This window comes from Scyliorhinus torazame, chromosome 18 (genome assembly GCF_047496885.1).
Source record: "Scyliorhinus torazame isolate Kashiwa2021f chromosome 18, sScyTor2.1, whole genome shotgun sequence".
Classification (NCBI taxonomy): domain Eukaryota; kingdom Metazoa; phylum Chordata; class Chondrichthyes; order Carcharhiniformes; family Scyliorhinidae; genus Scyliorhinus; species Scyliorhinus torazame.
Genome location: NC_092724.1, coordinates 169,666,854 through 169,694,357, shown reverse-complemented (window position 1 = coordinate 169,694,357; position 27,504 = coordinate 169,666,854). Strand labels below are relative to the sequence as shown.

The window sequence follows — 27,504 nt, the reverse complement described above, 5'->3', positions numbered from 1 at the left end:
GTGTATGTACTGTACACGGTGTGTGTACTGTACTCGGTGTGTGTATTGTACATGGTGTGTGTACTGTACACGGTGTGTGTACTGTACACGGTGTGTGTACTGTACTCAGTGTGTGTACTGTGCATGGTGTATACTGTACACGGTGTGTACTGTACTCGGTGTGTGTACTGTACTCGGTGTGTGTACTGTACTCGGTGTGTGTACTGTACTCGGTGTGTGTACTGTACTCGGTGTGTGTACTGTACATGGTGTGTACTGAACTCAGTGTGTGTGCTGGGCTCGGTGTGTGTACACTGTGTGTGTACTCGGTGTGTATACTGTACACTGTGTACTGTACTCTGTGTGTACTGTAAACGGTGCATGTAGTGTACACGGTGTATATTATACTCGGTGTTTCTACTGTACTTGGTATGTGGACTGTATTTGGTATGTGTACTCGGTGTGTGTCCTGTACTCGGTGTGTACTGTGCACAGTGTGTGTACTATGCATGGTGTGTGTACTGTGCACGGTGTGTGTACTGTGAACTGTGTTCTGTATTCGGTGTGTGTACTGTACATGCTGTGTGACCTGTACTCTGTGTGTGTGTACTGTACATAGTGTGTGTGCTCAGTGTGTACTGTGAACGGTGTGTGTACTTTATTTGGTGTGTGTACTGTACTTGATGTGTGTACTATGCATGGTGTGTGCCTGTATCTTGTGTGTGTGCTGTACCCTGTGTGTGTACTGTGCACGGCGTGTGTCCACACTCACTCCTGTGTAAACACTCTCACTCCTGAGTAAATGCACTCACGCACTCACTCCTGAGTAAATGCACTCACTCCCGTGTAAACACACTCAGTCCTGTGTGAATACTCTCACTCCTGTGTAAACACTGTCACTCCTGTGTAAGCACTCTTACTCCTGTGTAAACGCACTCCCTCCAGTGTAAAAGCACTCTCCTGTGTAAGTACACTTACTCCTGTGTGAACGCACTCACTCCTATGTAACCACTCTCACTCCTGTGTAAACGCACACACTCTATAAATACACTCCCTCCTGTGTAAAGACACTCACTCCTGCCTAAACGCACTAACTCCTGTGTAAACGCACTCACTCCTGTGTCAACGCACTCGTTCCTGTGTAAATGCACTCGTTCCTGTATTAACACACTCCTGTGTAAATGCACTCACTCCTGTATAAACACACTCACTCCTGTATAAACACTCACAGCTTCCTTCACTGATCTTGTGTATGAGCCTAAACGTTTAGTCGGTGTAAAGATGTAATGACGATCAGGTTTATCTGTGTTAATCCCCATGAGGGCCAAGGACTGAGCTCCATTCGATTTCCCCCTCGCACTGCTAAGTGTGAACTCCCCTAGTAACGTGGGGGGGACGGAGACGGCGGGGGGGGGGTTCGGGGGGGGGGGTCGGAGGAACTGCTCTGTATAAAAGTGATGACATGGGCATCTCACCTCATTCCTAAACGTTCAGCCTCTTATTCCAGTCGGGTTATAGATTCCCGACCAGCAGAATCAGCCTCTCAGCATCCACCCTATCGAATCCACTCGGAACCGTGAAGCTTCAATCACCTCTCATTCGTCTAAATTTCCAACAATAGAAGCCCAGTTTACTCAGTCTCGCTTCATAGAAAACGCAAAGGAATGAAATTTGCAGCCCCAGGAAGTGGATGACCTGTCACTCTGACCTCTGGGTGCACAGCAACCTCTACAGGGGCCATGGACAGTACCCCTGGCATAGGCAGCACCTGTCAACAGTACCCCGACAGTCAGTCTCTCACCAACTGCCCTCTCAGCCATTGGATTAAACAAATTAACGTCACAGAAAAATAGCTTTTCAATTAACAGTTAAACAATTCTTAAGGCGCATGGTAGCACAGTGGTTAGCCCTGTTGCTTCACAGCGCCAGGGTCCCAGGTTTGATTCCCGGCTGGGTCACTGTGTGCTTGGGTTTCCTCCGGGTGCTCCGGTTTCCTCCCACAGTCCAAAGACATGCTGTTAGGTGAATTGGACATTCTGAATTCTCCCTCTGTGTACCCGAACAGGCGCCGGAATGTGGCGACTAGGGGCTTTTCACAGTAACTTCATTGCAGCGTTAATGTAAGCCTACTTGTGACAATAATAAAGATTATTACAAGAAAAACCATTCTAACGGATACCTTCTCTATCTCCAATTAAGCTAATCCCTTTACAGATCAAAAGGAAAGTTAGCAAACACACGGATACTTGCTGCACTAAAGTGTGGACAGTCCCTTTCCCGATCAGCCTGGAAATCCTGCTGTCCTTGTGCAACTAAAAAAAATCCTCCCGCTAGAACTGCCCACTACAGACCTGGCTCCTCCTATTAATTACATCATCGCTATCCCACTCAAATCCCACAAACTGCTTACCTAAATCTAAACACACTGGACGGAATTCTCCGCTGGTTGCGATTGACTTTTCCCACCGGCAACCCACTCCCGCCTGCAGGTTTGCCGGTGGAGTTGGGTGTTTACAGTAGAAAATCCCATTGACAAGTGATGGGAAGAGTGAACCCTGCCACCAGGTTCTTCAATAATATAACTGCACAGATATAAATATAATACAATCAATGTACAAATTATATATCGTCCCTAGGATACAGAGAATAAAACACCAAGACAGAGGCCATTCGGCCTGTCATGTATGTGCTAGCACATTGACAGAGCTCTGTAATAATCCCAACCACCTGCCTTCCCCCACGGCCCCAAATGTTTTTCCTTTTTCAAGAATTTATGCATTTCCCTTTTGGAAATTTCTGTTGTCTGTTTCAACTTCCCGGCCCTAATGAACTTGTGATAACACCTCTCCCAGTATTATGCCAGTGTATCCCATGCCAGTGCTGTGCCAGTGCATCCCATGCCAGTGTTATGCCAGTGTATCCCATGCCAGTGCTGTACCAGTGTACCCCATGCCAGTGCTGTGCCAGTGCTGTGCCAGTGTACCCCATGCCAGTGCTGTGCCAGTGTACCCCATGCCAGTGCTGTGCCAGTGTATCCCATGCCAGTGCTGTGCCAGTGTACCCATGCCAGTGCTGTGCCAGTGTATCCCATGCCAGTGTTGTGTCAGTGTATCCCATGCCAGTGCTGTGCCAGTGCATCCCATGCCAGTGTTATGCCAGTGTATCCCATGCCAGTGCTGTGCCAGTGTACCCCATGCCAGTGTATCCCATGCCAGTGTATCCCATGCCAGCGCTGTGCCAGTGTGCCCCATGCCAGTGTATCCCATGCCAGTGTATCCCGTGCTAGTGCTAGTGCTGTGCCAGTGTATCCCATGCCAGTGATGTGCCAGTGTATCCCATGCCAGTGCTGTGCCAGTGTATCCCATGCCAGTGCTGTGCCAGTGTATCCCATGCCAGTGTTGTGCCAGTGTACCCCATGCCAGTGCTGTGCCAGTGTATCCCATGCCAGTGTTGTGTCAGTGTATCCCATGCCAGTGCTGTGCCAGTGTACCCCATGCCAGTGCTGTGCCAGTGTATCCCATGCCGGTGCTGTGCCAGTGTACCCCATGCCAGTGCTGTGCCAGTGTATCACATGCCAGTGCTGTGCCAGTGTATCCCATGCCAGTACTGTGCCAGTGTACCCCATGCCAGTGCTGTGCCAGTGTGTCCCATGCCAGTGTATCCCATGCCAGTGTTGTGTCAGTGTATCCCATGCCAGTGCTGTGCCAGTGTACCCCATGCCAGTGCTGTGCCAGTGTATCCCATGCCAGTGCTGTGCCAGTGTATCCCATGCCAGTGCTGTGCCAGTGTATCCCATGACAGTGTATCCCATGCCAGTGTATCCCATGCCAGTGCTGTGCCAGTGTATCCCATGCCAGTGTATCCCATGCCAGTGTATCCCATGCCAGTGTATCCCATGCCAGTGCTGTGCCAGTGTATCCCATGCCAGTGCTGTGCCAGTGCACCCCATGCCAGTGCTGTGCCAGTGTATCCCATGCCAGTGCTGTGCCAGTGTATCCCATGCCAGTGCTGTGCCAGTGTATCCCATGCCAGTGCTGTGCCAGTGTATCCCATGCCAGTGTATCCCATGCCAGTGTACCCCATGCCAGTGCTGTGCCAGTGTATCCCATGCCAGTGTATCCCATGCCAGTGTATCCCATGCCAGTGTATCCCATGCCAGTGCTGTGCCAGTGTATCCCATGCCAGTGTATCCCATGCCAGTGTATCCCATGCCAGTGCTGTGCCAGTGTATCCCATGCCAGTGTATCCCATGCCAGTGTATCCCATGCCAGTGTATCCCATGCCAGTGCTGTGCCAGTGTATCCCATGCCAGTGTATCCCATGCCAGTGCTGTGCCAGTGTGTACCATGCCAGTGTATCCCATGCCAGTGTATCCCATGCCAGTGCTGTGCCAGTGTATCCCATGCCAGTGTATCCCATGCCAGTGCTGTGCCAGTGTATCCCATGCCAGTGTATCCCATGCCAGTGTATCCCATGCCAGTGTATCCCATGCCAGTGCTGTGCCAGTGTATCCCATGCCAGTGCTGTGCCAGTGTATCCCATGCCAGTGTACCCCATGCCAGTGTATCCCATGCCAGTGCTGTGCCAGTGTATCCCATGCCAGTGTATCCCATGCCAGTGTATCCCATGCCAGTGTATCCCATGCCAGTGCTGTGCCAGTGTATGCCATGCCAGTGTATGCCATGCCAGTGTATCCCATGCCAGTGTATCCCGTGCCAGTGCTGTGCCAGTGTATCCCATGCCAGTGTATCCCATGCCAGTGTATCCCATGCCAGTGCTGTGCCAGTGTATCCCATGCCAGTGTATCCCATGCCAGTGTATCCCATGCCAGTGCTGTGCCAGTGTATCCCATGCCAGTGTATCCCATGCCAATGTATCCCATGCCAGTGCTGTGCCAGTGTATCCCATGCCAGTGTATCCCATGCCAGTGTATCCCATGCCAGTGCTGTGCCAGTGTATCCCATGCCAGTGTATCCCATGCCAGTGCTGTGCCAGTGTGTACCATGCCAGTGTATCCCATGCCAGTGTATCCCATGCCAGTGCTGTGCCAGTGTATCCCATGCCAGTGTATCCCATGCCAGTGCTGTGCCAGTGTATCCCATGCCAGTGTATCCCATGCCAGTGTATCCCATGCCAGTGCTGTGCCAGTGTATCCCATGCCAGTGCTGTGCCAGTGTATCCCATGCCAGTGTATCCCATGCCAGTGTATGCCATGCCAGTGCTGTGCCAGTGTATCCCATGCCAGTGTATCCCATGCCAGTGTATCCCATGCCAGTGCTGTGCCAGTGTATCCCATGCCAGTGTATGCCATGCCAGTGTATACCGTGCCAGTGCTGTGCCAGTGTATCCCATGCCAGTGTATCCCATGCCAGTGTATCCCATGCCAGTGCTGTGCCAGTGTATCCCATGCCAGTGTATCCCATGCCAGTATATCCCATGCCAGTGCTGTGCCAGTGTATCCCATGCCAGTGTATCCCATGCCAGTATATCCCATGCCAGTGCTGTGCCAGTGTATCCCATGCCAGTGTATCCCATGCCAGTGTATCCCATGCCAGTGCACCCCATGCCAGTGCTGTGCCAGTGTATCCCATGCCAGTGCTGTGCCAGTGTATCCCATGCCAGTGCTGTGCCAGTGTATCCCATGCCAGTGTATCCCATGCCAGTGTATCCCATGCCAGTGCTGTGCCAGTGTATCCCATGCCAGTGTATCCCATGCCAGTGTATCCCATGCCAGTGTATCCCATGCCAGTGCTGTGCCAGTGTATCCCATGCCAGTGTATCCCATGCCAGTGTATCCCATGCCAGTGCTGTGCCAGTGTATCCCATGCCAGTGTATCCCATGCCAGTGTATTCCATGCCAGTGTATCCCATGCCAGTGTATCCCATGCCAGTGCTGTGCCAGTGTATCCCATGCCAGTGTATCCCATGCCAGTGCTGTGCCAGTGTGTACCATGCCAGTGTATCCCATACCAGTGCTGTGCCAGTGTATCCCATGCCAGTGTATCCCATGCCAGTGCTGTGCCAGTGTATCCCATGCCAGTGTATCCCATGCCAGTGTATCCCATGCCAGTGCTGTGCCAGTGTATCCCATGCCAGTGCTGTGCCAGTGTATCCCATGCCAGTGTATCCCATGCCAGTGTATCCCATGCCAGTGCTGTGCCAGTGTATCCCATGCCAGTGTATCCCATGCCAGTGTATCCCATGCCAGTGTATCCCATGCCAGTGCTGTGCCAGTGTATCCCATGCCAGTGTATGCCATGCCAGTGTATCCCATGCCAGTGTATCCCGTGCCAGTGCTGTGCCAGTGTATCCCATGCCAGTGTATCCCATGCCAGTGTATCCCATGCCAGTGTATCCCATGCCAGTGCTGTGCCAGTGTATCCCATGCCAGTGTATCCCATGCCAGTGTATCCCATGCCAGTGCTGTGCCAGTGTATCCCATGCCAGTGTATCCCATGCCAGTGTATCCCATGCCAGTGCTGTGCCAGTGTATCCCATGCCAGTGTATCCCATGCCAGTGTATCCCATGCCAGTGCTGTGCCAGTGTATCCCATGCCAGTGTATCCCATGCCAGTGCTGTGCCAGTGTGTACCATGCCAGTGTATCACATGCCAGTGTATCCCATGCCAGTGCTGTGCCAGTGTATCCCATGCCAGTGTATCCCATGCCAGTGCTGTGCCAGTGTATCCCATGCCAGTGTATCCCATGCCAGTGTATCCCATGCCAGTGCTGTGCCAGTGTATCCCATGCCAGTGCTGTGCCAGTGTATCCCATGCCAGTGTATCCCATGCCAGTGTATGCCATGCCAGTGCTGTGCCAGTGTATCCCATGCCAGTGTATCCCATGCCAGTGTATCCCATGCCAGTGCTGTGCCAGTGTATCCCATGCCAGTGTATGCCATGCCAGTGTATCCCATGCCAGTGTATCCCGTGCCAGTGCTGTGCCAGTGTATCCCATGCCAGTGTATCCCATGCCAGTGTATCCCATGCCAGTGCTGTGCCAGTGTATCCCATGCCAGTGTATCCCATGCCAGTGTATCCCATGCCAGTGTATCCCATGCCAGTATATCCCATGCCAGTGCTGTGCCAGTGTATCCCATGCCAGTGTATCCCATGCCAGTATATCCCATGCCAGTGCTGTGCCAGTGTATCCCATGCCAGTGTATCCCATGCCAGTGTATCCCATGCCAGTGTATCCCATGCCAGTGCTGTGCCAGTGTATCCCATGCCAGTGTATCCCATGCCAGTGTATCCCATGCCAGTGCTGTGCCAGTGTATCCCATGCCAGTGTATCCCATGCCACTCATTCCTGCCTTGATTGGTATTCACCCACACTGAGGACCCGATCTAACCAAAGAAACGAAAGCCCTTCTGGGTGGGCTGAGCGAGGTTGCAGCACCGGGAATTACCCCGCTTTCTAACGGCACTCTGTTTATTTTTAGTGCCCGGTGGGGAATACCCCCCCCACCCCGAGGCCACACTCAGCGTCATTTCCTGCATGGAGGAGCTCCTGTGTGCAGGAAGAGATCAGGTTGCTGTGTCACCAAGTCAGGTGTGGCAAGGCTGGTAAATTATCCCAAAATGACTGTTCCAGTGTTGTGCCTGGAGCTGCCACTCGCTGTCTGGACGATAGTCTGACGGTTTAGCACCAACAAGCTGAGCAGGAACATGCCTCCAACCCTGCTGAGAACGATGGATGTGTTTCTGTGCGGGGGGTTCTCACTCTTTGTTTAAGGTTTGGCATTTCCATCTTTGATTTTTATGTTAGTGAGAATTATAAAATAATTAAAATGCTGCGACCTGTTAGTTCAGCCAATCTGCTGCCCTTAATCCTGGCGTCAGCGTTCTGTGTGGAGAGCGGACAGAGTTACTCCGGTTACAAAGCTGGCCTGAACCCCGGCAGATGGCATTTCCAGAACAAGAGGTCACAAACATTTGTGTTAAAAAAGCAAATCTGCTCAGTGTAAGGAGAGAACGCCAGGGGAGAGTCCAGACTCCCGGCCCATCCGGGGGAGAGTCCAGACTCCCGGCCCATCCGGGGGAGAGTCCAGACTCCCGGCCCATCCAGGGGAGAGTCCAGACTCCCGGCCCATCCGGGGGAGAGTCCAGACTCCCGGCCTATCCAGGGGAGATTCCAGACTGCTGGCCCATCCCAGGGGAGATTCCAGACTGCTGGCCCATCCAGGGGAGATTCCAGACTGCTGGCCCATCCAGGGGAGATTCCAGACTGCTGGCCCATCCCAGGGGAGATTCCAGACTGCTGGCCCATCCCAGGGGAGATTCCAGACTGCTGGCCCATCCAGGGGAGATTCCAGACTGCTGGCCCATCCCAGGGGAGATTCCAGACTGCTGGCCCATCCCAGGGGAGATTCCAGACTGCTGGCCCATCCAGGGGAGATTCCAGACTGCTGGCCCATCCCAGGGGAGATTCCAGACTGCTGGCCCATCCCAGGGGAGATTCCAGATTCCCAGCCCATCCGGGGGAGAGTCCAGACTGCTGGCCCATCCAGGGGAGATTCCAGACTGCTGGCCCATCCCAGGGGAGATTCCAGACTGCTGGCCCATCCCAGGGGAGATTCCAGATTCCCAGCCCATCCGGGGGAGAGTCCAGACTCCCGGCCTATCCAGGGGAGATTCCAGACTCCCGGCCCATCCCAGGGGAGATTCCAGACTCCCGGCCCATCCCAGGGGAGATCCCGGTCTCCATCCCGGCCCATCTCATTCTGAACATTCATGCTCAGCGTTTTCGGGATAAGAAAGGCAAGGTTCCAACTCCTAAACCAGTTGAATAAACGTATCGACGGGCTGGTACTGAGATGTTTTGATGACAAAAGTAGTGGCCGGGATTGTTCTGCAGCAGACGCTATAATCGGGAAACGCGATTGGGCGGAGAATTGGTTTTGACGCCGAAATCGTGGCAGACGCCGGTTTCACGGCAACTCCCAATTCTCCGCCACCCCGACAGCGGCATCATTGCGTTCCGCTCTGCACGTACAGTAAACGCTGTGGGCATATCACCAATGGGCCTGACCCAGTATTCTCCGGCACCTCCGCGATGCTCCGCCTCCACCGGGACAAATCCCCAATGGCGAGGATCACTTGTGGTTTTTTAAATTGGGTAACAGACGCCGCGGTTGATGAGGGAGAGAGAGGAGGTCGGACGTGGAGCGGCGGGACCGTGGGCTGCTGCGGACTGCAAGGCAGCCATCTTGCTGCGCACCCCACTGACCATCCACCTTGGCCCTGGTTCTGCAGAGTGACCCCGGCCGTATGGGTGCCCCCACACCCACCCCATCCTCCGCCATACCACCCCCCTCCAACCGGCCACCACCTACCAGCTGGGCACACAGCAGCCTACAGGGGGGCACCGGACAGGGGAGTATCCCTGGCAAGGGCAGCGACAGCCGACAGTATCCCTGGCAACAGGGACGGGTGCCAGGGCCAGGGGCCCCCAGGGGGCCGGGCACCGACGGGGCAAGGGTACGTGGATGGGGGAGGGGGAAGGGACATTTGGGGTCAGAGCCCGCAGTGCCAACCGGGGGCACCGTGTAACCCGGTACCTGTTTGGGCACGGGGGTACGCACCAGGCTAACATGTCGACCTTTCCCCCCCCTGCAGACAATGGATATTGGAATCCAACCAGCAATGGTGGCCCTGCGGCTGTGCGAGTTGGAGCTGCTCGAGGAGGAGGAGGCTGCAGCACTCGACGGTTCCTGGCCTTTGTGAGGTGCACCCCCGGCTGGGGGGATCGGCTCTTAGGTGACGGGGGTTATCCGCTGCGGCCATGGCTGATAACTCCTTCCCGGACTACGGTGACGCCCATACAGCGACCAGGGGCATGATCGGGCATCGGCCACCTGAAGGTGTGGTTCAGGTGGGAGGGGCCTCCAGTACGATGCTGGGAGGGGCCTCCAGTACGATGCTGGGAGGGGCCTCCAGTACGATGCTGGGAGGGGCCTCCAGTACGATGCTGGGAGGGGCCTCCAGTACGATGCTGGGAGGGGCCTCCAGTACGATGCTGGGAGGGGCCTCCAGTATGATGCTGGGAGGGGCCTCCAGTACGATGCTGGGAGAGGCCTCCAGTACGATGCTGGGAGGGGCCTCCAGTACGATGCTGGGAGGGGCCTCCAGTACGATGCTGGGAGGGGCCTCCAGTACGATGCTGGGAGGGGCCTCCAGTACGATGCTGGGAGGGGCCTCCAGTACGATGCTGGGAGGGGCCTCCAGTACGATGCTGGGAGGGGCCTCCAGTACGATGCTGGGAGGGGCCTCCAGTACGATGCTGGGAGGGTCGCCCGCTGCATCCTCCACAACACGGCGCAGCAGAGGGGCGACGTGCTGGAGGAGGAGGATGAACACCAGGCCTCGTCCGATGAGGATGCGGGGAGGGCGAGGATGGGCAGGACATGGGGCCTGGGCTGGCACGGGAAGCCACGCCAGGGCCAATGCACCCGGGACGCTCTGACCGCCTCCAGGTTCACCGACTGGTTCGGGGGAGACGGACACCGGATCTGAACTGCTGTCCCTGGGCCAAGCCCACCCCCACCCTCGCCCATATTTGAGGCCAGTCCGGACCAGCCGACCCTTCACACCTTCCTGACGGGGCCCAGGCAGGTTGTAACAGTGTCCAGGCGTTTATTGTGAACAAATATTTACAGGTTTGTGTCCTAGCCCCAATAATTAAACTGTGCCCTGCACCCGTGCCAACCTAACTGGTGCCTACCTTTCAGACCTTATGGGCCCTAACACTACGCCGAGGTGGTTCCCCAGACAGTACAGCAGGCGTGGAGGCAGTCTGCTGTGACTCCTGTCCTGCGACAAGATCCCCGCTGGCGAGTGTCTCCAGGGGTGAGCTGCCTGGATGGGCCCGGCCGCTGCTCGGCCGTCCCGGTTGGCGTGGTGCCGCCTTGTTCCGCCCGCTGCCCACCAGATGCATCAGGGACAGGAGGGGAGGAGTCCGAGGTGCTGCGTTGCTCCAGCACCTCCCCTGCTTCGAGTCACCCGCACGGGCCCCAGCACCTCCTCCTCCCTCGAGGTGCCCGATGGCCCCGGGCTACTCCATGGGGCGGGGGTGCGAGCGGAGCCCCCCCTGAGGCCCCCCCCCCCCTCCCGACACCTGGCACTGCCAGTCCTGGAGGCCCACTCTGGTATCGACAAGGCTCTGAACGTTCGCGGCCACGGAGCACAGGGAGCAAACTATCTCCGCCTGCATCACGTCACAACTGTGCCACCACCCTGAGGGTTTGTGTCACATCATCCACTGACTGCGTCATCTCCCTCTACGTCTGTGCCATGCCGGTCAAAAGAGCGGAATGCCAGAGGTGAGGTGGGAGTGACTGCCCTCGACATCAAGGCAGCGTTTGGCCGAGCGTGGCATCAAGGAGCCCGAGCTAAACTGGAGTCAGTGGGAATCGGGGAAACTCTCCGCTGGTCGGAGTCATACCCGGCACAAAGGAAGGTGGTTGTGGTGGTTGGAGGTCAATCATCTCAGCTCCAGCACACCACTGCAGGAGTTCTTCAGGGTCGTGTCCTCGGCCCCAACCATCTTCAGCTGCTTCATCAATGACCTCCCTTCCATCACCAGATCAGAAATGAAGATGTTTGCGGATGACTGCACAATGTTCAGCACCATTCCTGACTCCTCAGATAATGAAGCAGTCCCTGTCCAAATGCAGCGAGACCTGGACAATATCCAGGCTCGGGGCTGACAAGTGGCAAGTTACATTCGCGCCACACAAGTGCCAGGCAATGACCATCTCCTACAAGAGAGGATCTGACCACCGCCCCTTGACATTCAATGGCATTACCATCGCTGAAACCCCACAATCAGCATCCTGGGGGTTCCATTGATCAGAAACTGAACTGGACCCAGACACATTAATACTGTGGCTACCAGGGCAGGTCAGAGGCTGGGAATCCTACAGCGAGTAACTCACCTCCTGACCCCCCCAAAGCCTGTCCACCATCTACAAGGCACAAGTCCCGAGTGTGATGGAATACTCTCCAATTGCCTGGATGAGCAGCTCCAACAACACTCAAGAAGCTCGACACCATCCAGGACAAAGCAGCCGCTTGATTGCTCCCCTTCCACAAACATCCAAACCCTCCACCTCTTCTCTGACCGCCTTCATGCTAATCTCACAGCACAAGAGCTTTGTGATCCTGGAGCAGACGCCAAAGTGACTGGGATACTCGCAGAAACCCCAATACCTTATTTTAATTTTATAAGATTGTGAGGAAAGGACACCTTGCCCTAGGAGAGATTTCACACAAAAGCATAGTGATGATATAAAGACAATACCCCTTAAACATGACTACTCGACACCGTGAGTATAATAACCATACTAGCTATTTTTATTCCCACTTAAACCACAAGAAAATAAACCATCTCAGCCATCAATCCACCCTGAGTACCAATGGCACAGAAGGATACTTGCTTTGTAGAGTTATTCTTTGAGAAAGAGATCTTTTGACACTGCCTTACAGACCTGACTCTGGTCTGAACCCCTGCAGAAACTCTTACCATATGTCTTCTGAGAGTTTTTTCAATGGTTTGTTGAGCTCCACTTTGTCCTCCGACAGGTCTGCACTGCTTCAAATACAGTTAATCTCTTTTAACTAACCTACAGGGAGCAGAACAGTTGCACTGGGCACGCCCTCAGCCAGGTCAGTACTGAAACTGAAAGATGCTTTCTGAAAATGCCGTGGCTCCACCCAGCAATGACATCATTTCACCAAGTTGGAAACTAATGAACTCCCCAAGGAATCCCCCTAATCAAAACAGAATTGCATCGGCCCAAACTTTTTCAGATGGTTAATTGCACCTCAGGCTCCTCAAAGCTTCGTATCTTTCAACCTTGTGACGTTTAAGGGGCATCTGGACAAATACATGAATAGGATGGGAATAGAGGGATACGGACCCAGGAAGTGTAGAAGATTGTAGTTTAGACGGGCAGCTTGGAGGGCCGAAGGGCCTGTTCCTGTGCTGTACTTTTCTTTGTTCTTTGTTTTTTGTTCTCTTTCGGAAGGAGCAATCACAGTGTGGTTGAATTTAAAATTCAGTTGGAGGGCGAGAAGGTAAAATCCAATCCCAGTGTTTTGTGCTTAAACAAAGGAGACTAATAATAATAATAATGTTTATTAGTGTCACAAGTGAAGTTACTGTGAAAATCCCCACAATGGGCTGAGGGAGGAGTTCGCCAGGGTGGAGCAAAGACTTTGTGGGGGGACAATTGAGGAACAGTGGAGAACTTTCAAAGCGATTTTTCACAGTGACAGAAAAAGTAGAAACCAGTGAAAAGGAAGGATTGTCGGAAAAGGGATAATCAGACATGGATATCTGAGGAAATAAAGGAGGGAATCAAATTGAAAGAAAAGTGGCAAAGATCAGTGGGAGACTAGAGGACTGGGAAATCTTTAGGGGGCAACAGAAAACCACAAAAAAAGCTATAAAGAAAAGTAAGATAGATTATGAGAATAAACTTGCTCAGAATATAAAAACAGATAGCAAACGTTTCTACAAATATATAAAATGAAAAAGAGTGGCTAAGGTAAACATTGGTCCTTTAGAGGATGAGAAATGGGATTCAATAATGGGAAATGAGGAAATGGCTGAGGAATTGAACAGGTTTTTTGGGTCGGTCTTCACAGTGGAAGACACAAATAACAAGCCAATAATCATTGGCAATGAGGCTATGACAGGTGAGGACCTAGAAACGATCATTATCACTCGGGAGGTAATGTTGGGCAAGCTAATGGGGTTAAAGGTGGACACGTCTCCTGGCCCTGATGGAATGCATTCCAGGGTACTAAAAGAGAAGGCGGGGGAAATAGCAAATGCGCTCGTGGTAATTTACCAAAATTCGCTGGATCCTGGGGCGGTTCCGGCAGATTGGAAAACAGTAAATGTGACACCACTGTTTAAAAAAGGAGGTAGGCAGAAAGCGGGTAATTATAGGCCAGTGAGCTTAACTTCGGTAGTAGGGAATATGTTAGAATCTATCATCAAGGAAGAAATAGCGAGGCATCTGGATAGAAATTGCCCCATTGGGCAGACGCAGCATGGGTTCATAAAGGGCAGGTCGTGCCTAACTAATTGAGTGGAATTTTTTGGGGACATTACGTGTGCGGTGGACAACGGGGAACCGGTGAATGTGGTGTATCTGGATTTCCAGAAAGCATTCGACAAGGTGCCACACAAAAGGCTGCTGAATAAGATAAAGGTGCAAGGCATTACGGGAAATGTATTAGCATGGATAGAGGATTGGTTAACAGAAAGCAAAAAGTGGGGATAAATGGTTGATGATCAGTGGCTAGTTGTGTGCCTCAGGGATCAGTGTTGGGTCCACAATTGTTGACAGCAAAATGGACTATTATTTAAATGGTAAAAAAATTGCAGTATGCTACTGTGCAGAGGAACCTGGGTGTCCTTGTGCATGAATTGCAAAAGATTGGTTTGCAGGTGCTGCAGGTAATTAAGAAGGCAAATGGAATTTTATCCTTCATTGCTAGAGGGAGTTTATAAACAGGGATGTTATGTTGCAGCTGTATAGGGTGTTGGTGAGGCCGCATCTGGAGTATTGTGTTCAGTTTTGGTCTCCTCACCTGAGAAAGGACGTACTGGCACTGGAGGGAGTGCAGAGGAGATTCACTAGGTTAATCCCAGAGCTGAAGGGGTTGGATTATGAGGAGAGGTTGAGTAGACTGGGACTGTACTCGTTGGAATTTAGAAGGATGAGGGGGGATCTTATAGAAACATATAAGATTATGAAGGGAATAGATAGGATAGATGCGGGCAGGTTGTTTCCACTGGTCGGGGAAAGCAGAACTAGGGGGCATAGCCTCAAAATAAGGGGAAGTAGATTTAGGACTGAGTTTAGGAGGAACTTCTTCACCCAAAGGGTTGTGAATCTATGGAATTCCTTGCCCAGTGAAGCAGTAGAGGCTCCTTCATTAAATGTTTTTAAGACAAAGATAGGTAGATTTTTGAACAGTAAAGGGATTAAGGGTTACGGTGAGCGGGCGGGTAAGTGGAGCTGAGTCCACAGAAAGATCACCATGATCTGAATGAATGGCGGAGCAGGCTCGAGGGGCCGAATGGTCAACTCCTGTTCCTAGTTCTTATGTTCTTCTGTTCCTAATCAAAGAATCTTTTAAAACATGGGGTGAAATTCTCCTCCCCGCCGGCCACATTTCTGCGTCGACCGGCCGGCGGGAGTCTCCGTAACACCGGCCGGTCAATGGGGTTTCCCAGTGTGGGGCAGCCCCACGCCGTCGGGAAACCCCCGGGCGCCGGCAGAACGGAGACTCCCCCGGCGGAGAATGACACCCCTGATTTCAGCAGTCAAACACACTCTCACCCAGGATTTTAACCCTTTCTTCACCAAATACTCATCATACAATATACCTGAAATTGCTACATCTGTCGCAGAAAGCCAGTTAGCTAGTCGTGCCTCTGCCAGCTCGTTGAATAACTATCTAATTAAGGCCACTCTCCTCCTTTCTCTCACACACCTGCTATCCTGGAACTCTTTCCCTCTCTCAGATTTATCCATTTCATTTTTGAAATGTTGAATCTGCTTCCATCGCGCCTTCTGGAAGCTTCCTGCTTCACCTCTACTCCTTTTGGCAATCAACTTTAACCTTTAACCTCTCTGGTTAGCAAGCACCGTTTACTATAATCAAAACGCCACAGAATTGTGGACACGTCTGTTAAATCTCCACTTAATCTTCTGTATTCCATGAAGAATTAAACAGCTTCTCCTCCTCCTGGTGTTTAGTAAATGGCAGAGAGGAGTCAGTCGAGGAACGAAGATAAACGTATTTATTATCACAGTAGTTTGTACACAAGGGACCCGGTTGAAGTCCCGTTGCTACGTTCTGCCTGATCTGATATTCAGTGTAAACCCCCCCCGGGAGATCTCATAGTCCTCGAGCCACATGGGGAATATCAGCGCGTGTGCCCCGTGTGTCCCGTGTGGGTTTGAGCGATCACGATGATCACCGTCTCAGTTTGACCTGCCAGAGATTTCTCTAACTACACCCCTGCCCTTCAGCATTGTTCCCGCTGTCCCTCAATGCCTCAATTACTGGACAGAATATCTCAACATACTTACTGTTGACACGTTCCTCCTGTCTGGAGGTGAAGTCCCACCCACAGGATTCCTAAATTTGGAATCCAGCATCAGAATTTAAATCACAAAATTTATTTTTTGATCAGTTGATTGATTGGAAACTTTTCTGCTTCTTGTCTGTTTCCAGTTTCCTTATGCTGCCCCTCCCCCTCAAGATCCAGTGAAGACACTGCGGAGCCTGATAAACATCCGGAAAGACACTCTGAGATTGGTCAAGTAAGTGATTCACATTTGGAATGTGTCTGACACAGTGTTGCAAGAATAACTTACCGACATGGGGAACAGAGAGAACTGTGACATGCACTGACACACACATGACACTGTCAGAGCATGGTGTTGGGACCAGCATTGAGCTGCATGGTATAGAAGCTGCACAGTGCAGCATGGTATAGCAGCTGAACTGTGCTGCATCGTATACAGGCTGCATAATGCTGCATGGTATAGAAGCTGCACTGTGCAGCATGGTATAGCAGCTGAACTGTGCTGCATCGTATCGAGGCTCATAATGCTGCATGGTATAGAAGCTGCACTGTGCTGCATGGTACAGAAGCTGCACTGTGCAGCATGGTATAGAATCTACATTATGCTGCATGGTATAGAAGCTGCACTGTTTTGCATCGTATAGCAGCTGAACTGTGATGCGTCGTATAGAGGCTGCATAATGCTGCATGGTATAGAAGCTGCACTGTGCAGCATGGTATAGAATCCGCATTGTGCCGCATGGTATAGAAGCTGCATTGTGCTCCATGGTATAGACACTGCACTGTTTTGCATGGTACAGAAGCTGCACTGTGCAGCATGGTTTAGAATCTGCATTGTGCCGCATGGTATAGAAGCTGCATTGTGCTCCATGGTATAGACACTGCACTGTTTTGCATGGTACAGAAGCGGCACTGTGCAGCATGGTATAGAAGCTGCATTGTGCTGCATGGTTCAGAAGCTGCATTGTTTTGCATGGTATAGAAGCTGCATTATTTTGCATGGTATAGAAGCTGCACTGTGCTGCATGGTATAGACGTGACACGGTTTTGCATGGTATAGAAGCTGAACTGTGCAGAATGGTATAGAAGCTGCACTGTGCAGCATGGTATAGAATCTGCATTATGCTGCATGGTATAGATTCTGCACTGTTTTGCATGGTATAGAAGCTGAACTGTGCAGAATGGTATAGAAGCTGCACTGTGCAACATGGTATAGAATCTGCATTGTGCTGCATGGTATAGAATCTGCACTGTTTTGCATGGTATAGAAGCTGCACTGTGCCGCATGGTATAGAAGCTGCACTGTGCAGCATGGTATAGAAGCTGCATTAGGCTGCATGGTATAGAAGCGGCATTATGTTGCATGGCATAGGGGCTGTACTGTGCTGCATGGTATAGAGGCTGCACTGTGCTGCATGGTATAGAGGCTGCGCTGTGCAGCATGGTATAGAAGCTGCATTAGGCTGCATGGTATAGAAGCGGCAGATTTTCAATCAGCTTTAAACAGGCTTCTACTTGTAGGCACTTGCAGCTGGAGCTTATTAATTAGTTAATTGGATTAGGCCAGTTTTCAGAGGCTAGATTCACAGTATAAAAGTGATCCCCTACAGTGCAGACTTTGTTTGCACTGAGTGCTGAATTTGATGCATTTTGAGTGCTATAGTAAGAGTTTGGTGACCGAGGGAGTATAAGGCTTCATTTTTATCTAAAGTTTAGTCTTTCTTTTATTTAGTTAATTAACTTAAAAGTTGCTGTTTGGTTTAGAAGAAGGTGAATTTTCAATCAGCTTTAAACAGGCTTCTACTTGTAGGCACTTGCAGCTGGAGCTTGTTAATTAGTTAATTGGATTAGGCCAGTTTTCAGAGGCTAGATTCACAGTATAAAAGTGATCCCCTACAGTGCAGACTTTGTTTGCACTGAGTGCTGAATTTGGTGCATTTTGAGTGCTATAGTGAGAGTTTGGTGACCGAGGGAGTGCTGAATTTGGTGCATTTTGAGTGCTATAGTAAGAGTTTGGTGACTGAGGGAGTGCTGAATTTGGTGCATTTTGAGTGCTATAGTAAGAGTTTGGTGACCGAGGGAGTTAGGTGAGGAGGGAGTAAGGTGCTCCTTTCATTTTGTTTCCGACATTTCCGCAAAGAGTGAGAAGAGAGCCAGGAGTTTACAGAAAGTGTAGCTGACTGGGAGCAGAGTCGGAGGGCGGAGACATAGTCAGTCCACAGGGCAGCTATATTCTGTCAGGTAAGAGGGGATGGAGGCTAGGCCAGTTGCATGCTCCTCCTGTAGGATGTGGGTGGTGAGGGATACCACCGGTGTCCCCGCTGACTATACCTGCGGGAAGTGCACCCAACTTCAGCTCCTCAAAGACCGTGTTAGGGAACTGGAGCTGAAGATGGATGAACTTCGGATCATCCGGGAGGCAGAGGGGGTGATTGAGAAGAGTTACAGGGAGGTAACCACACCCAAGGTACAGGACAAGAATAGCTGGGTTACCGTCAGGGGGAAAAAAACAAACAGGCAGACAGTGCAGGGATCCCTCGTGGCCATTCCCCTTCAAAACAAGTATATCGTTTTGGATGCTGTTGGGGGGGATGACCTACTGGGGGAAGGCCCTAGTGGCCAGGTCTCTGGCACTGAGTCTGGCTCTGGGGCTCAGAAGGGAAGGGGGAGAATAGAAAAGCAATAGTTGTAGGAGATTCAATGGTTAGGGGGATAGGAGATTCTGTGGTCGCGAGCGAGACTCCCGGAAGGTATGTTGCCTCCCGGGTGCCAGGGCCAGGGATGTCTCGGATCGTGTCTTCAGGATCCTTAAGGGGGAGGGGGAGCAGCCAGAAGTCGTGGTGCACATTGGTACCAACGACATAGGTAGGAAAAGGGGTGTGGAGGTAATAAACAAGTTTAGGGAGTTAGGCTGGAAGTTAAAAGCCAGGACAGACAGAGTTGTCATCTCTGGTTTGTTGCCGGTGCCACGTGATAGCGAGGCTAGGAATAGGGAGAGAGTGCAGCTGAACACGTGGCTGCAGGAATGGTGTAGGAGGGAGTGCTTCAGGTATTTGGATAATTGGAGCGCATTCTGGGGAAGGTGGGACCTGTACAAGCAGGACGGGTTGCATCTGAACCAGAGGGTCACCAATATCCTGGGAGGGAGGTTTTCTAGTACTCTTCGGGAGGGTTTAAACTAATTTGGCAGGGGAATGGGAACCGGATTTGTAGTCCAGCAACTAAGGTAGCCGATATTCAGGACGCCAAAGCGTGTAATGAGGCAGTGGGGAAGGGAACACTGACAAAGGAGAGTACTTGCAGGAACGGAATTGGGTTGAAGTGTGTATACTTCAACGCAAGAAGCATCAGGAATAAGGTGGGTGAACTTAAGGCATGGATCGGTACTTGGGACTACGATGTGGTGGCCATCACGGAAACTTGGATAGAAGAGGGGCAGAAATGGTTGTTGGAGGTCCCTGGTTATAGATGTTTCAATAAGGTTAGGGAGGGTGATAAAAGAGGTGGGGGGTGGCATTGTTAATTAGAGATAGTATAACAGCTGCAGAAAGGCAGTTCGAGGAGTATCACCCTAATGAGGTAGTATGGGTTGAAGTCAGAAATAGGAAAGGAGCAGTCACCTTGTTAGGAGTTTTCTATAGGCCCCCCAATAGTAGCAGAGATGTGGAGGAACAGATTGGGAAACAGATTTTGGAAAGGTGCAGAAGTCACAGGGTAGTAGTCATGGGTGACTTTAACTTCCCAAATATTGAGTGGGAACTCTTTAGATCAAATAGTTTGGATGGGGTGGTGTTTGTGCAGTGTGTCCAGGAAGCTTTTCTAACACAGTATGTAGATTGTCCGACCAGAGGAGGGGCAATATTGGATTTAGTACTGGGTAATGAACCAGGGCAAGTGATAGATTTGTTAGTGGGGGAGCATTTTGGAGATAGTGACCACAATTCTGTGACTTTCACTTTAGTAATGGAGAGGGATAGGTGCGTGCAACAGGGCAAGGTTTACAATTGGGGGAAGGGTAAATACGATATTGTCAGACAAGAATTGAAGTGCATAAGTTGGGAACATAGGCTGTCAGGGAAGGACACAAGTGAAATGTGGAACTTGTTCAAGGAACTGGTACTACGTGTCCTTGATATGTATGTCCCTGTCAGGCAGGGAAGAGATGGTCGAGTGAGGGAACCATGGTTGACAAGAGAGGTTGAATGTTTTGTTAAGAGGAAAAAGGAGACTTATGTAAGGCTGAGGAAACAAGGTTCAGACAGGGCATTGGAGGGATACAAGATAGCCAGGAGGGAACTGAAGAAAGGGATTAGGAGAGCTAAGAGAGGGCATGAACAATCTTTGGCGGGTAGGGTCAAGGAAAACCCCAAGGCCTTTTACACATATGTGAGAAATATGAGAATGACTAGAGCAAGGGTAGGTCCGATCAAGGACAGTAGCGGGAGATTGTGTATTGAGTCTGAAGAGATAGGAGAGGTCTTGAACGAGTACTTTTCTTCTGTATTTACAAATGAGAGGGGCGATATTGTTGGAGAGGACAGTGTGAAACAGACTGGGAAGCTCGAGGAAATACTTGTTAGGAAGGAAGATGTGTTGGGCATTTTGAAAAACTTGAGGATAGACAAGTCCCCCGGGCCTGACGGGATATATCCAAGGATTCTATGGGAAGCAAGAGATGAAATTGCAGAGCCGTTGGCAATGATCTTTTCGTCCTCACTGTCAACAGGGGTGGTATCAGGGGATTGGAGAGTGGCGAATGTCGTGCCCCTGTTCAAAAAAGGGACTAGGGATAACCCTGGGAATTACAGGCCAGTTAGTCTTACTTCGGTGGTAGGCAAAGTAATGGAAAGGGTACTGAAGGATAGGATTTCTGAGCATCTGGAAAGACACTGCTTGATTAGGGATAGTCAGCACGGATTTGTGAGGGGTAGGTCTTGCCTTACAAATCTTATTGAATTCTTTGAGGAGGTGACCAAGCATGTGGATGAAGGTAAAGCAGTGGATGTAGTGTACATGGATTTTAGTAAGGCATTTGATAAGGTTCCCCATGGTAGGCTTCTGCAGAAAGTAAGGAGGCATGGGATCGTGGGAAATTTGGCCAGTTGGATAACGAACTGGCTAACCGATAGAAGTCAGAGAGTGGTGGTGGATGGCAAATATTCAGCCTGGATCCCAGTTACCAGTGGCGTACCGCAGGGATCAGTTCTGGGTCCTCTGCTGTTTGTGATTTTCATTAATGACTTGGATGAGGGAGTTGAAGGGTGGGTCAGTAAATTTGCAGACGATACGAAGATTGGTGGAGTTGTGGATAGTGAGGAGGGCTGTTGTCGGCTGCAAAGAGACATAGATAGGATGCAGAGCTGGGCTGATAAGTGGCAGATGGAGTTTAACCCTGAAAAGTGTGAGGTTGTCCATTTTGGAAGGACAAATATGAATGCGGAATACAAGGTTAACGGTAGAGTTTTTGGCAATGTGGAAGAGCAGAGAGATCTTGGGGTCTATGTTCATACATCTTTGAAAGTTGCCACTCAAGTGGATAGAGCTGTGAAGAAGGCCCATGGTGTGCTCGCGTTCATTAACAGAGGGATTGAATTTAAGAGCCGTGAGGTGATGATGCAGCTGTACAAAACTTTGGTAAGGCCACATTTGGAGTACTGTGTACAGTTCTGGTCACCTCATTTTAGGAAGGATGTGGAAGCTTTGGAAAAGGTGCAAAGAAGATTTACCAGGGTGTTACCTGGAATGGAGAGTAGGTCTTACGAGGAAAGGTTGAGGGTGCTAGGCCTTTTCTCATTAGAATGGAGAAGGATGAAGGGCGACTTGATAGAGGTTTATAAGATGATCAGGGGAATAGAGTAGACAGTCAGAGACTTTTTCCCCGGGTGGAACAAACCATTACAAGGGGACATAAATTTAAGGTGAAAGGTGGAAGATATAGGAGGGATATCAGAGGTAGGTTCTTTACCCAGAGAGTACTGGGGGCATGGAATGCACTGCCTGTGGAAGTAGTTGAGTCGGAAACATTAGGGACCTTCAAGCAGCTATTGGATAGGTACATGGATTACGGTAAAATGATATAGTGTAGATTTATTTGTTCTTAAGGGCAGCACGGTAGCATTGTGGATAGCACAATTGCTTCACAGCTCCAGGGTCCCAGGTTCGATTCCGGCTTGGGTCACTGCCTGTGCGGAGTCTGCACGTCCTCCCCGTGTCTGCGTGGGTTTCCTCCGGGTGCTCCGGTTTCCTCCCACAGTCCAAAGATGTGCAGGGTAGGTGGATTGGCCATGATAAATTGCCCTTAGTGTCCAAAATTGCCCTTGGTGTTGGGCGGAGGTGTTGAATTTGGGTAGGGTGCTCTTTCCAAGAGCCGGTGCAGACTCAAAGGGCCGAATGGCCTCCTTCTGCACTGTAAATTCAATGATAATCTATGATTAATCTAGGACAAAGGTTCGGCACAACATCGTGGGCCGAAGGGCCTGTTCTGTGCTGTATTTTCTATGTTCTATTACGTTGCATGGCATAGGGGCTGCACTGTGCTGCATGGTATGGAGGCTGCACTGTGCTGCATGGTATAGAGGCTGTATTATGCTCCATGGTATAGACACTGCACTGTGCAGCATGGTATAGAAGCTGTATTATGCTCCATTGTATAGACACTGCACTGTTTTGCATGGTATAGAAGCTGCACTGTGCAGCATGGTATAGAATCTGCATTATACTGCATGGTATAGAAGCTGCACTGTTTTGCATGGTATAGAAGCTGCACTGTGCAGCATGGTATAGCAGCTGAACTGTGCTGCATCGTATAGAGGCTGCATAATGCTGCATGGTAAAGAGGCTGCACTGTGCTGCATGGTATAGAGGCTGCACTGTGCTGCATGGTATAGAGACTGCACTGTGCTGCATGGTATAGAGACTGCACTGTGCTGTATGGTATAGAGGTTGCACTGTGCTGCATGGTATAGAGGTTGCACTGTGCAGCATGGTATAGAGACTGCACTGTGCTGTATGGTACAGAAGCTGCACTGTGATGCATGGTATAGTAGCTGCACTATGCTGCATTGTATATAGGCTGCACTGTGCTGTATGGTATAGAGACTGCACTGTGCTGTATGGTACAGAAGCTGCACTGTGATGCATGGTATAGTAGCTGCACTATGCTGCATTGTATAGAGACTGCACTGTGCTGCATGGTATAGAGACTGCACTGTGATGCATGGTATAGAGGTTGCACTGTGCTGCATGGTATAGAGGTTGCTGTAGAGGTTGTTTGTACACTGATTACTCTGGAGAATCTTGCTCTCACTCACTCACCCTCGCCTCACTGGCGGCTCCCGACATCCCGACTGTTACTCAGACTAAGCAGCTTGTGCTGATTCCCAGAAACCTTTCCTGCTTCACAGATGCACTGAAGAGATGAAGGCTCCAGGAGAAGAGATTCCAAAACCAAAGATCTGTTACAACGTGGAGTTTATCTTTGATGCTGATGCGCGTGTCGCTATCACAATCTATTACCAGGCAACGGAGGAGTTTCAAAATGGTTGTGCGAGGCGAGTGTTATCGTGCAAGGCGTGTGTTGTGTGAGGCGTGTGTTGTGTGAGGCGTGTGTTGTGTGAGGCGTGTGTTGTGTGAGGCGTGTGTTGTGTGAGGCGTGTGTTGTGTGAGGCGTGTGTTGTGTGAGGCGTGTGTTGTGTGAGGCGTGTGTTGTGTGAGGCGTGTGTTGTGTGAGGCGTGTGTTGTGTGAGGCGTGTGTTGTGTGAGGCGTGTGTTGTGTGAGGCGTGTGTTGTGTGAGGCGTGTGTTGTGTGAGGCGTGTGTTGTGTGAGGCGTGTGTTGTGTGAGGCGTGTGTTGTGTGAGGCGTGTGTTGTGTGAGGCGTGTGTTGTGTGAGGCGTGTGTTGTGTGAGGCGTGTGTTGTGTGAGGCGTGTGTTGTGTGAGGCGTGTGTTGTGTGAGGCGTGTGTTGTGTGAGGCGTGTGTTGTGTGAGGCGTGTGTTGTGTGAGGCGTGTGTTGTGTGAGGCGTGTGTTGTGTGAGGCGTGTGTTGTGTGAGGCGTGTGTTGTGTGAGGCGTGTGTTGTGCGAGGCGAGTGTTGTCGTACGAAGCGACTGTTTCCGTTTGAGGCGTGTTGCACGAGGTGTGTGTTGCCATTCAAAGCGAGCGAGTGTTGTACGAGGCACGTGTTGGCGTGCGAGGTTGTGTCTCTCTGCTCGATCTCTGTGATTGGTGCGTGTCTCTCTGCTCGATCTCTGTGATTGGTGCGTGTCTCTCTGCTCGATCTCTGTGATTGGTGCGTGTCTCTCTGCTCAATCTCTGTGATTGGTGCGTGTCTCTCTGCTCAATCTCTGTGATTGGTGCGTGTCTCTCTGCTCGATCTCTGTGATTGGTGCGTGTCTCTCTGCTCGATCTCTGTGATTGGTGCGTGTCTCTCTGCTCGATCTCTGTGATTGGTGCGTGTCTCTCTGCTCGATCTCTGTGATTGGTGCGTGTCTCTCTGCTCGATCTCTGTGATTGGTGCGTGTCTCTCTGCTCGATCTCTGTGATTGGTGCGTGTCTCTCTGCTCGATCTCTGTGATTGGTGCGTGTCTCTCTGCTCGATCTCTGTGATTGGTGCGTGTCTCTCTGCTCGATCTCTGTGATTGGTGCGTGTCTCTCTGCTCGATCTCTGTGATTGGTGCGTGTCTCTCTGCTCGATCTCTGTGATTGGTGCGTGTCTCTCTGCTCGATCTCTGTGATTGGTGCGTGTCTCTCTGCTCGATCTCTGTGATTGGTGCGTGTCTCTCTGCTCGATCTCTGTGATTGGTGCGTGTCTCTCTGCTCGATCTCTGTGATTGGTGCGTGTCTCTCTGCTCGATCTCTGTGATTGGTGCGTGTCTCTCTGCTCGATCTCTGTGATTGGTGCGTGTCTCTCTGCTCGATCTCTGTGATTGGTGCGTGTCTCTCTGCTCGATCTCTGTGATTGGTGCGTGTCTCTCTGCTCTGTGTTACTCTATGTTTATTCTGCTCTTGTCATCTGGCTGTTTGCAGTTACACAGCTAAAGACAGCTCTCTCCAGTCCGACACCGTCCATTATAAACGAGGTGTGTGTCAGCAGTTCTGTCTACCGTCTCACACCATTGACCCATCTGATTGGATGGAGGAGGAGGTAAGAATTGTGAATTCCTGGATCCCCGGCTGTTATTGTGATAAAAACGGAATATTCAACCTCCAATTAGAAAGACCAGAGAATCTCCGGGGGTTGGGCTGGAGGAGGGTTTGGTATTTGTTCCTGTGATGTGGGCGACACTGTGCCAGCATTTATTGCCCATCCCTAATTGCCCTAGAGGGGGGGGTTAAGAGTCAACCACTTTACTGTGGGTTTGGAGTCACGTGTAGGCCAGACCGGGTAGGACGGCAGATTTCCTTCCCAAAAGGACATTGGTGACCCAGATGAGTTTTTACAACAATCGACAATGGTCTTCATTAGACTTTTAATCCAGATTTTTATTGAATTCAAATCTCACCAACCGCCCTGGTGGGAATGGAACCTGGGTCCACAGAGCGTTACTCTGGGTCTCCGGTTTACTAATCCATGACATCCCCCCCTTTTTAATCTTTCTCTTTCTCGTTTCTTGTTCCCTTTCTCTCTCATTTTGTCCTGTCTCCCTCCCTCTCTCTCTGCCTCACCTCGACACTCTGCTGAATGCAGCTTTCGGGGTGAGCTTTTCGCTATGTTTGAAGCTTCCTGTGATTCAATGTGGGAACTGACAAATCCCAGTTGGGGATATTTTGACTATCCATGTTTCGAATGAGAGAGCCCCGTCCTCTTTGCAGGTCACTGACTGACACTCACACTGTCAGACCAGTGAGGCAGAATTTACATCAGGAAATAGAAATCTGCTGTTAGTGAAAGTAACGATGAAACTGACCGGGTTCACTGACATCCTGTAGAGACGAGAATGTCACTCCCCAGTCTGGGCTCCGCGCGCACGGTTTCTGAACCGGCCCAGTCGCTTTGTACAGATTCCGAAGTAGCGACATCACAATCTGCGGTAGAATGAAAGATAATGTTTACATTTCTCTCTCTTTTTAATTGATTCTGTTTGTGTCCATGGTGCTGTTGGGAGATATTCCATGTCAGAATGAATGGTTTTAAATCTCCCTCTTAACTCTCACTGAGAGACAGTGACTGAGTTTGAAAGTTTCCTCTGTTTTATCTCCTCTCTATCACATCTACTCTTTCCTCGTCTTGCGACTAACTCCAAAATATCCAACTCCTTTAAGCCGCAGATCCAGGCAATGCCCCCCGACCCGTCCCATCCCGTCTGAAGGTGTGGCTGGGGGAGGTTCAGAGCAGCTGGACACAGGGTAAATCCCCCCCCCACCCTTACCTGAGCATTCGGGCAGGAATGTCTTGACCACTCTCTGTCCTGTCTTTCTCCCATCAGCTGGCTATGGATGGTGACCGGACTGTGTATCCAATGGTGATTCAGGCGGTGGTGGATGAAGGGCAGGGTAAGAACATCATCAACCAAACTTCAGCCTCATAGCTTCAAAATAATTGGTGAGGGGCCCAGTCTCTGGGAGGGAGATGCCTGGTCTCCAGGGAAGGGCCTGGTCTCTGGAGGAATGGCCTTGTCTACAGGGATACGTCTCTGTATCTAGCATGTAGGAGCCTGTCTCTCGGAGGAGGGGCCAAGTGTTCTTTGTTCTTTGTTCTAAAGTCTCCAGGGGTGGGGGCTTGTCTCCAGGAGGAGGGGCTTGGTGTCCAGGGGATAGGACATGGTGTCTTGTTGAGAGGCCTGTTCTCCTGGTGAGGAACCTGGTCTCCAGGGGGAGGGCCCCGGGGCTGTGTTCACTTGCTGTCTCTTGGTCTCACTCAGTCTTGTTGATGTCTCCTCTCTAGAACATCTTGGACACTCCCATGTGCTACTGACGACGTTTGATAAGGTACAGAGTTCAAACACAGCTCAGGCTCTAGTTTGTATCTCCATGGAGGGGAACCAATCAGCCATCATGTTGGATCTTCACTAGTGATATTTAGTTATTGGCTGTATTGTCCTTTGTAATGAAGACAGATTCAGTTAGAATCTCAGCTGGATCCACCCCAATATGTTACCCTATGCACCATGAGCTTTAATTTTCCACAATAACCTTTGATGTGGCACCTTATCAGATGCTTTCTGGAAATCTAAGTACAGCACATCCACCAGTTCTCCTTTATTCACAGCACAAGCTACTTTTTCAAAAAACTCCAAAAAACTGGGTTCAACATAATTTCCCTTTCACAAAACCATGTTGACTCTGCCTGATTGAATTTATCTAAGCGATATGACATTTTTAATCATGGCTTCTAGCATTTTCCCTATGACGGATCTTAAGCTAACCGGCCTGTAGTTTCCCACTTTTTGCCTTCCTCCCTTCTAATGGAATCTTC

General features: G+C 50.8%; 1 protein-coding gene across 2 annotated transcripts in view; it reads left to right on the top strand.

Annotated features, from left to right (window-relative positions):
* Positions 1-27,504, top strand: part of rnf157 (ring finger protein 157) — a 127,692-nt gene that overhangs the window by 9,005 nt on the left and 91,183 nt on the right. For both annotated transcript variants that reach the window (XM_072483895.1, XM_072483894.1), the window contains exons 3-7: positions 16,239-16,327; positions 23,496-23,642; positions 25,116-25,233; positions 26,516-26,582; positions 26,974-27,017. In XM_072483895.1, coding sequence (XP_072339996.1) covers positions 16,239-16,327; positions 23,496-23,642; positions 25,116-25,233; positions 26,516-26,582; positions 26,974-27,017 — 465 coding nt within the window. The remainder of the gene's footprint in view (positions 1-16,238; positions 16,328-23,495; positions 23,643-25,115; positions 25,234-26,515; positions 26,583-26,973; positions 27,018-27,504) is intronic.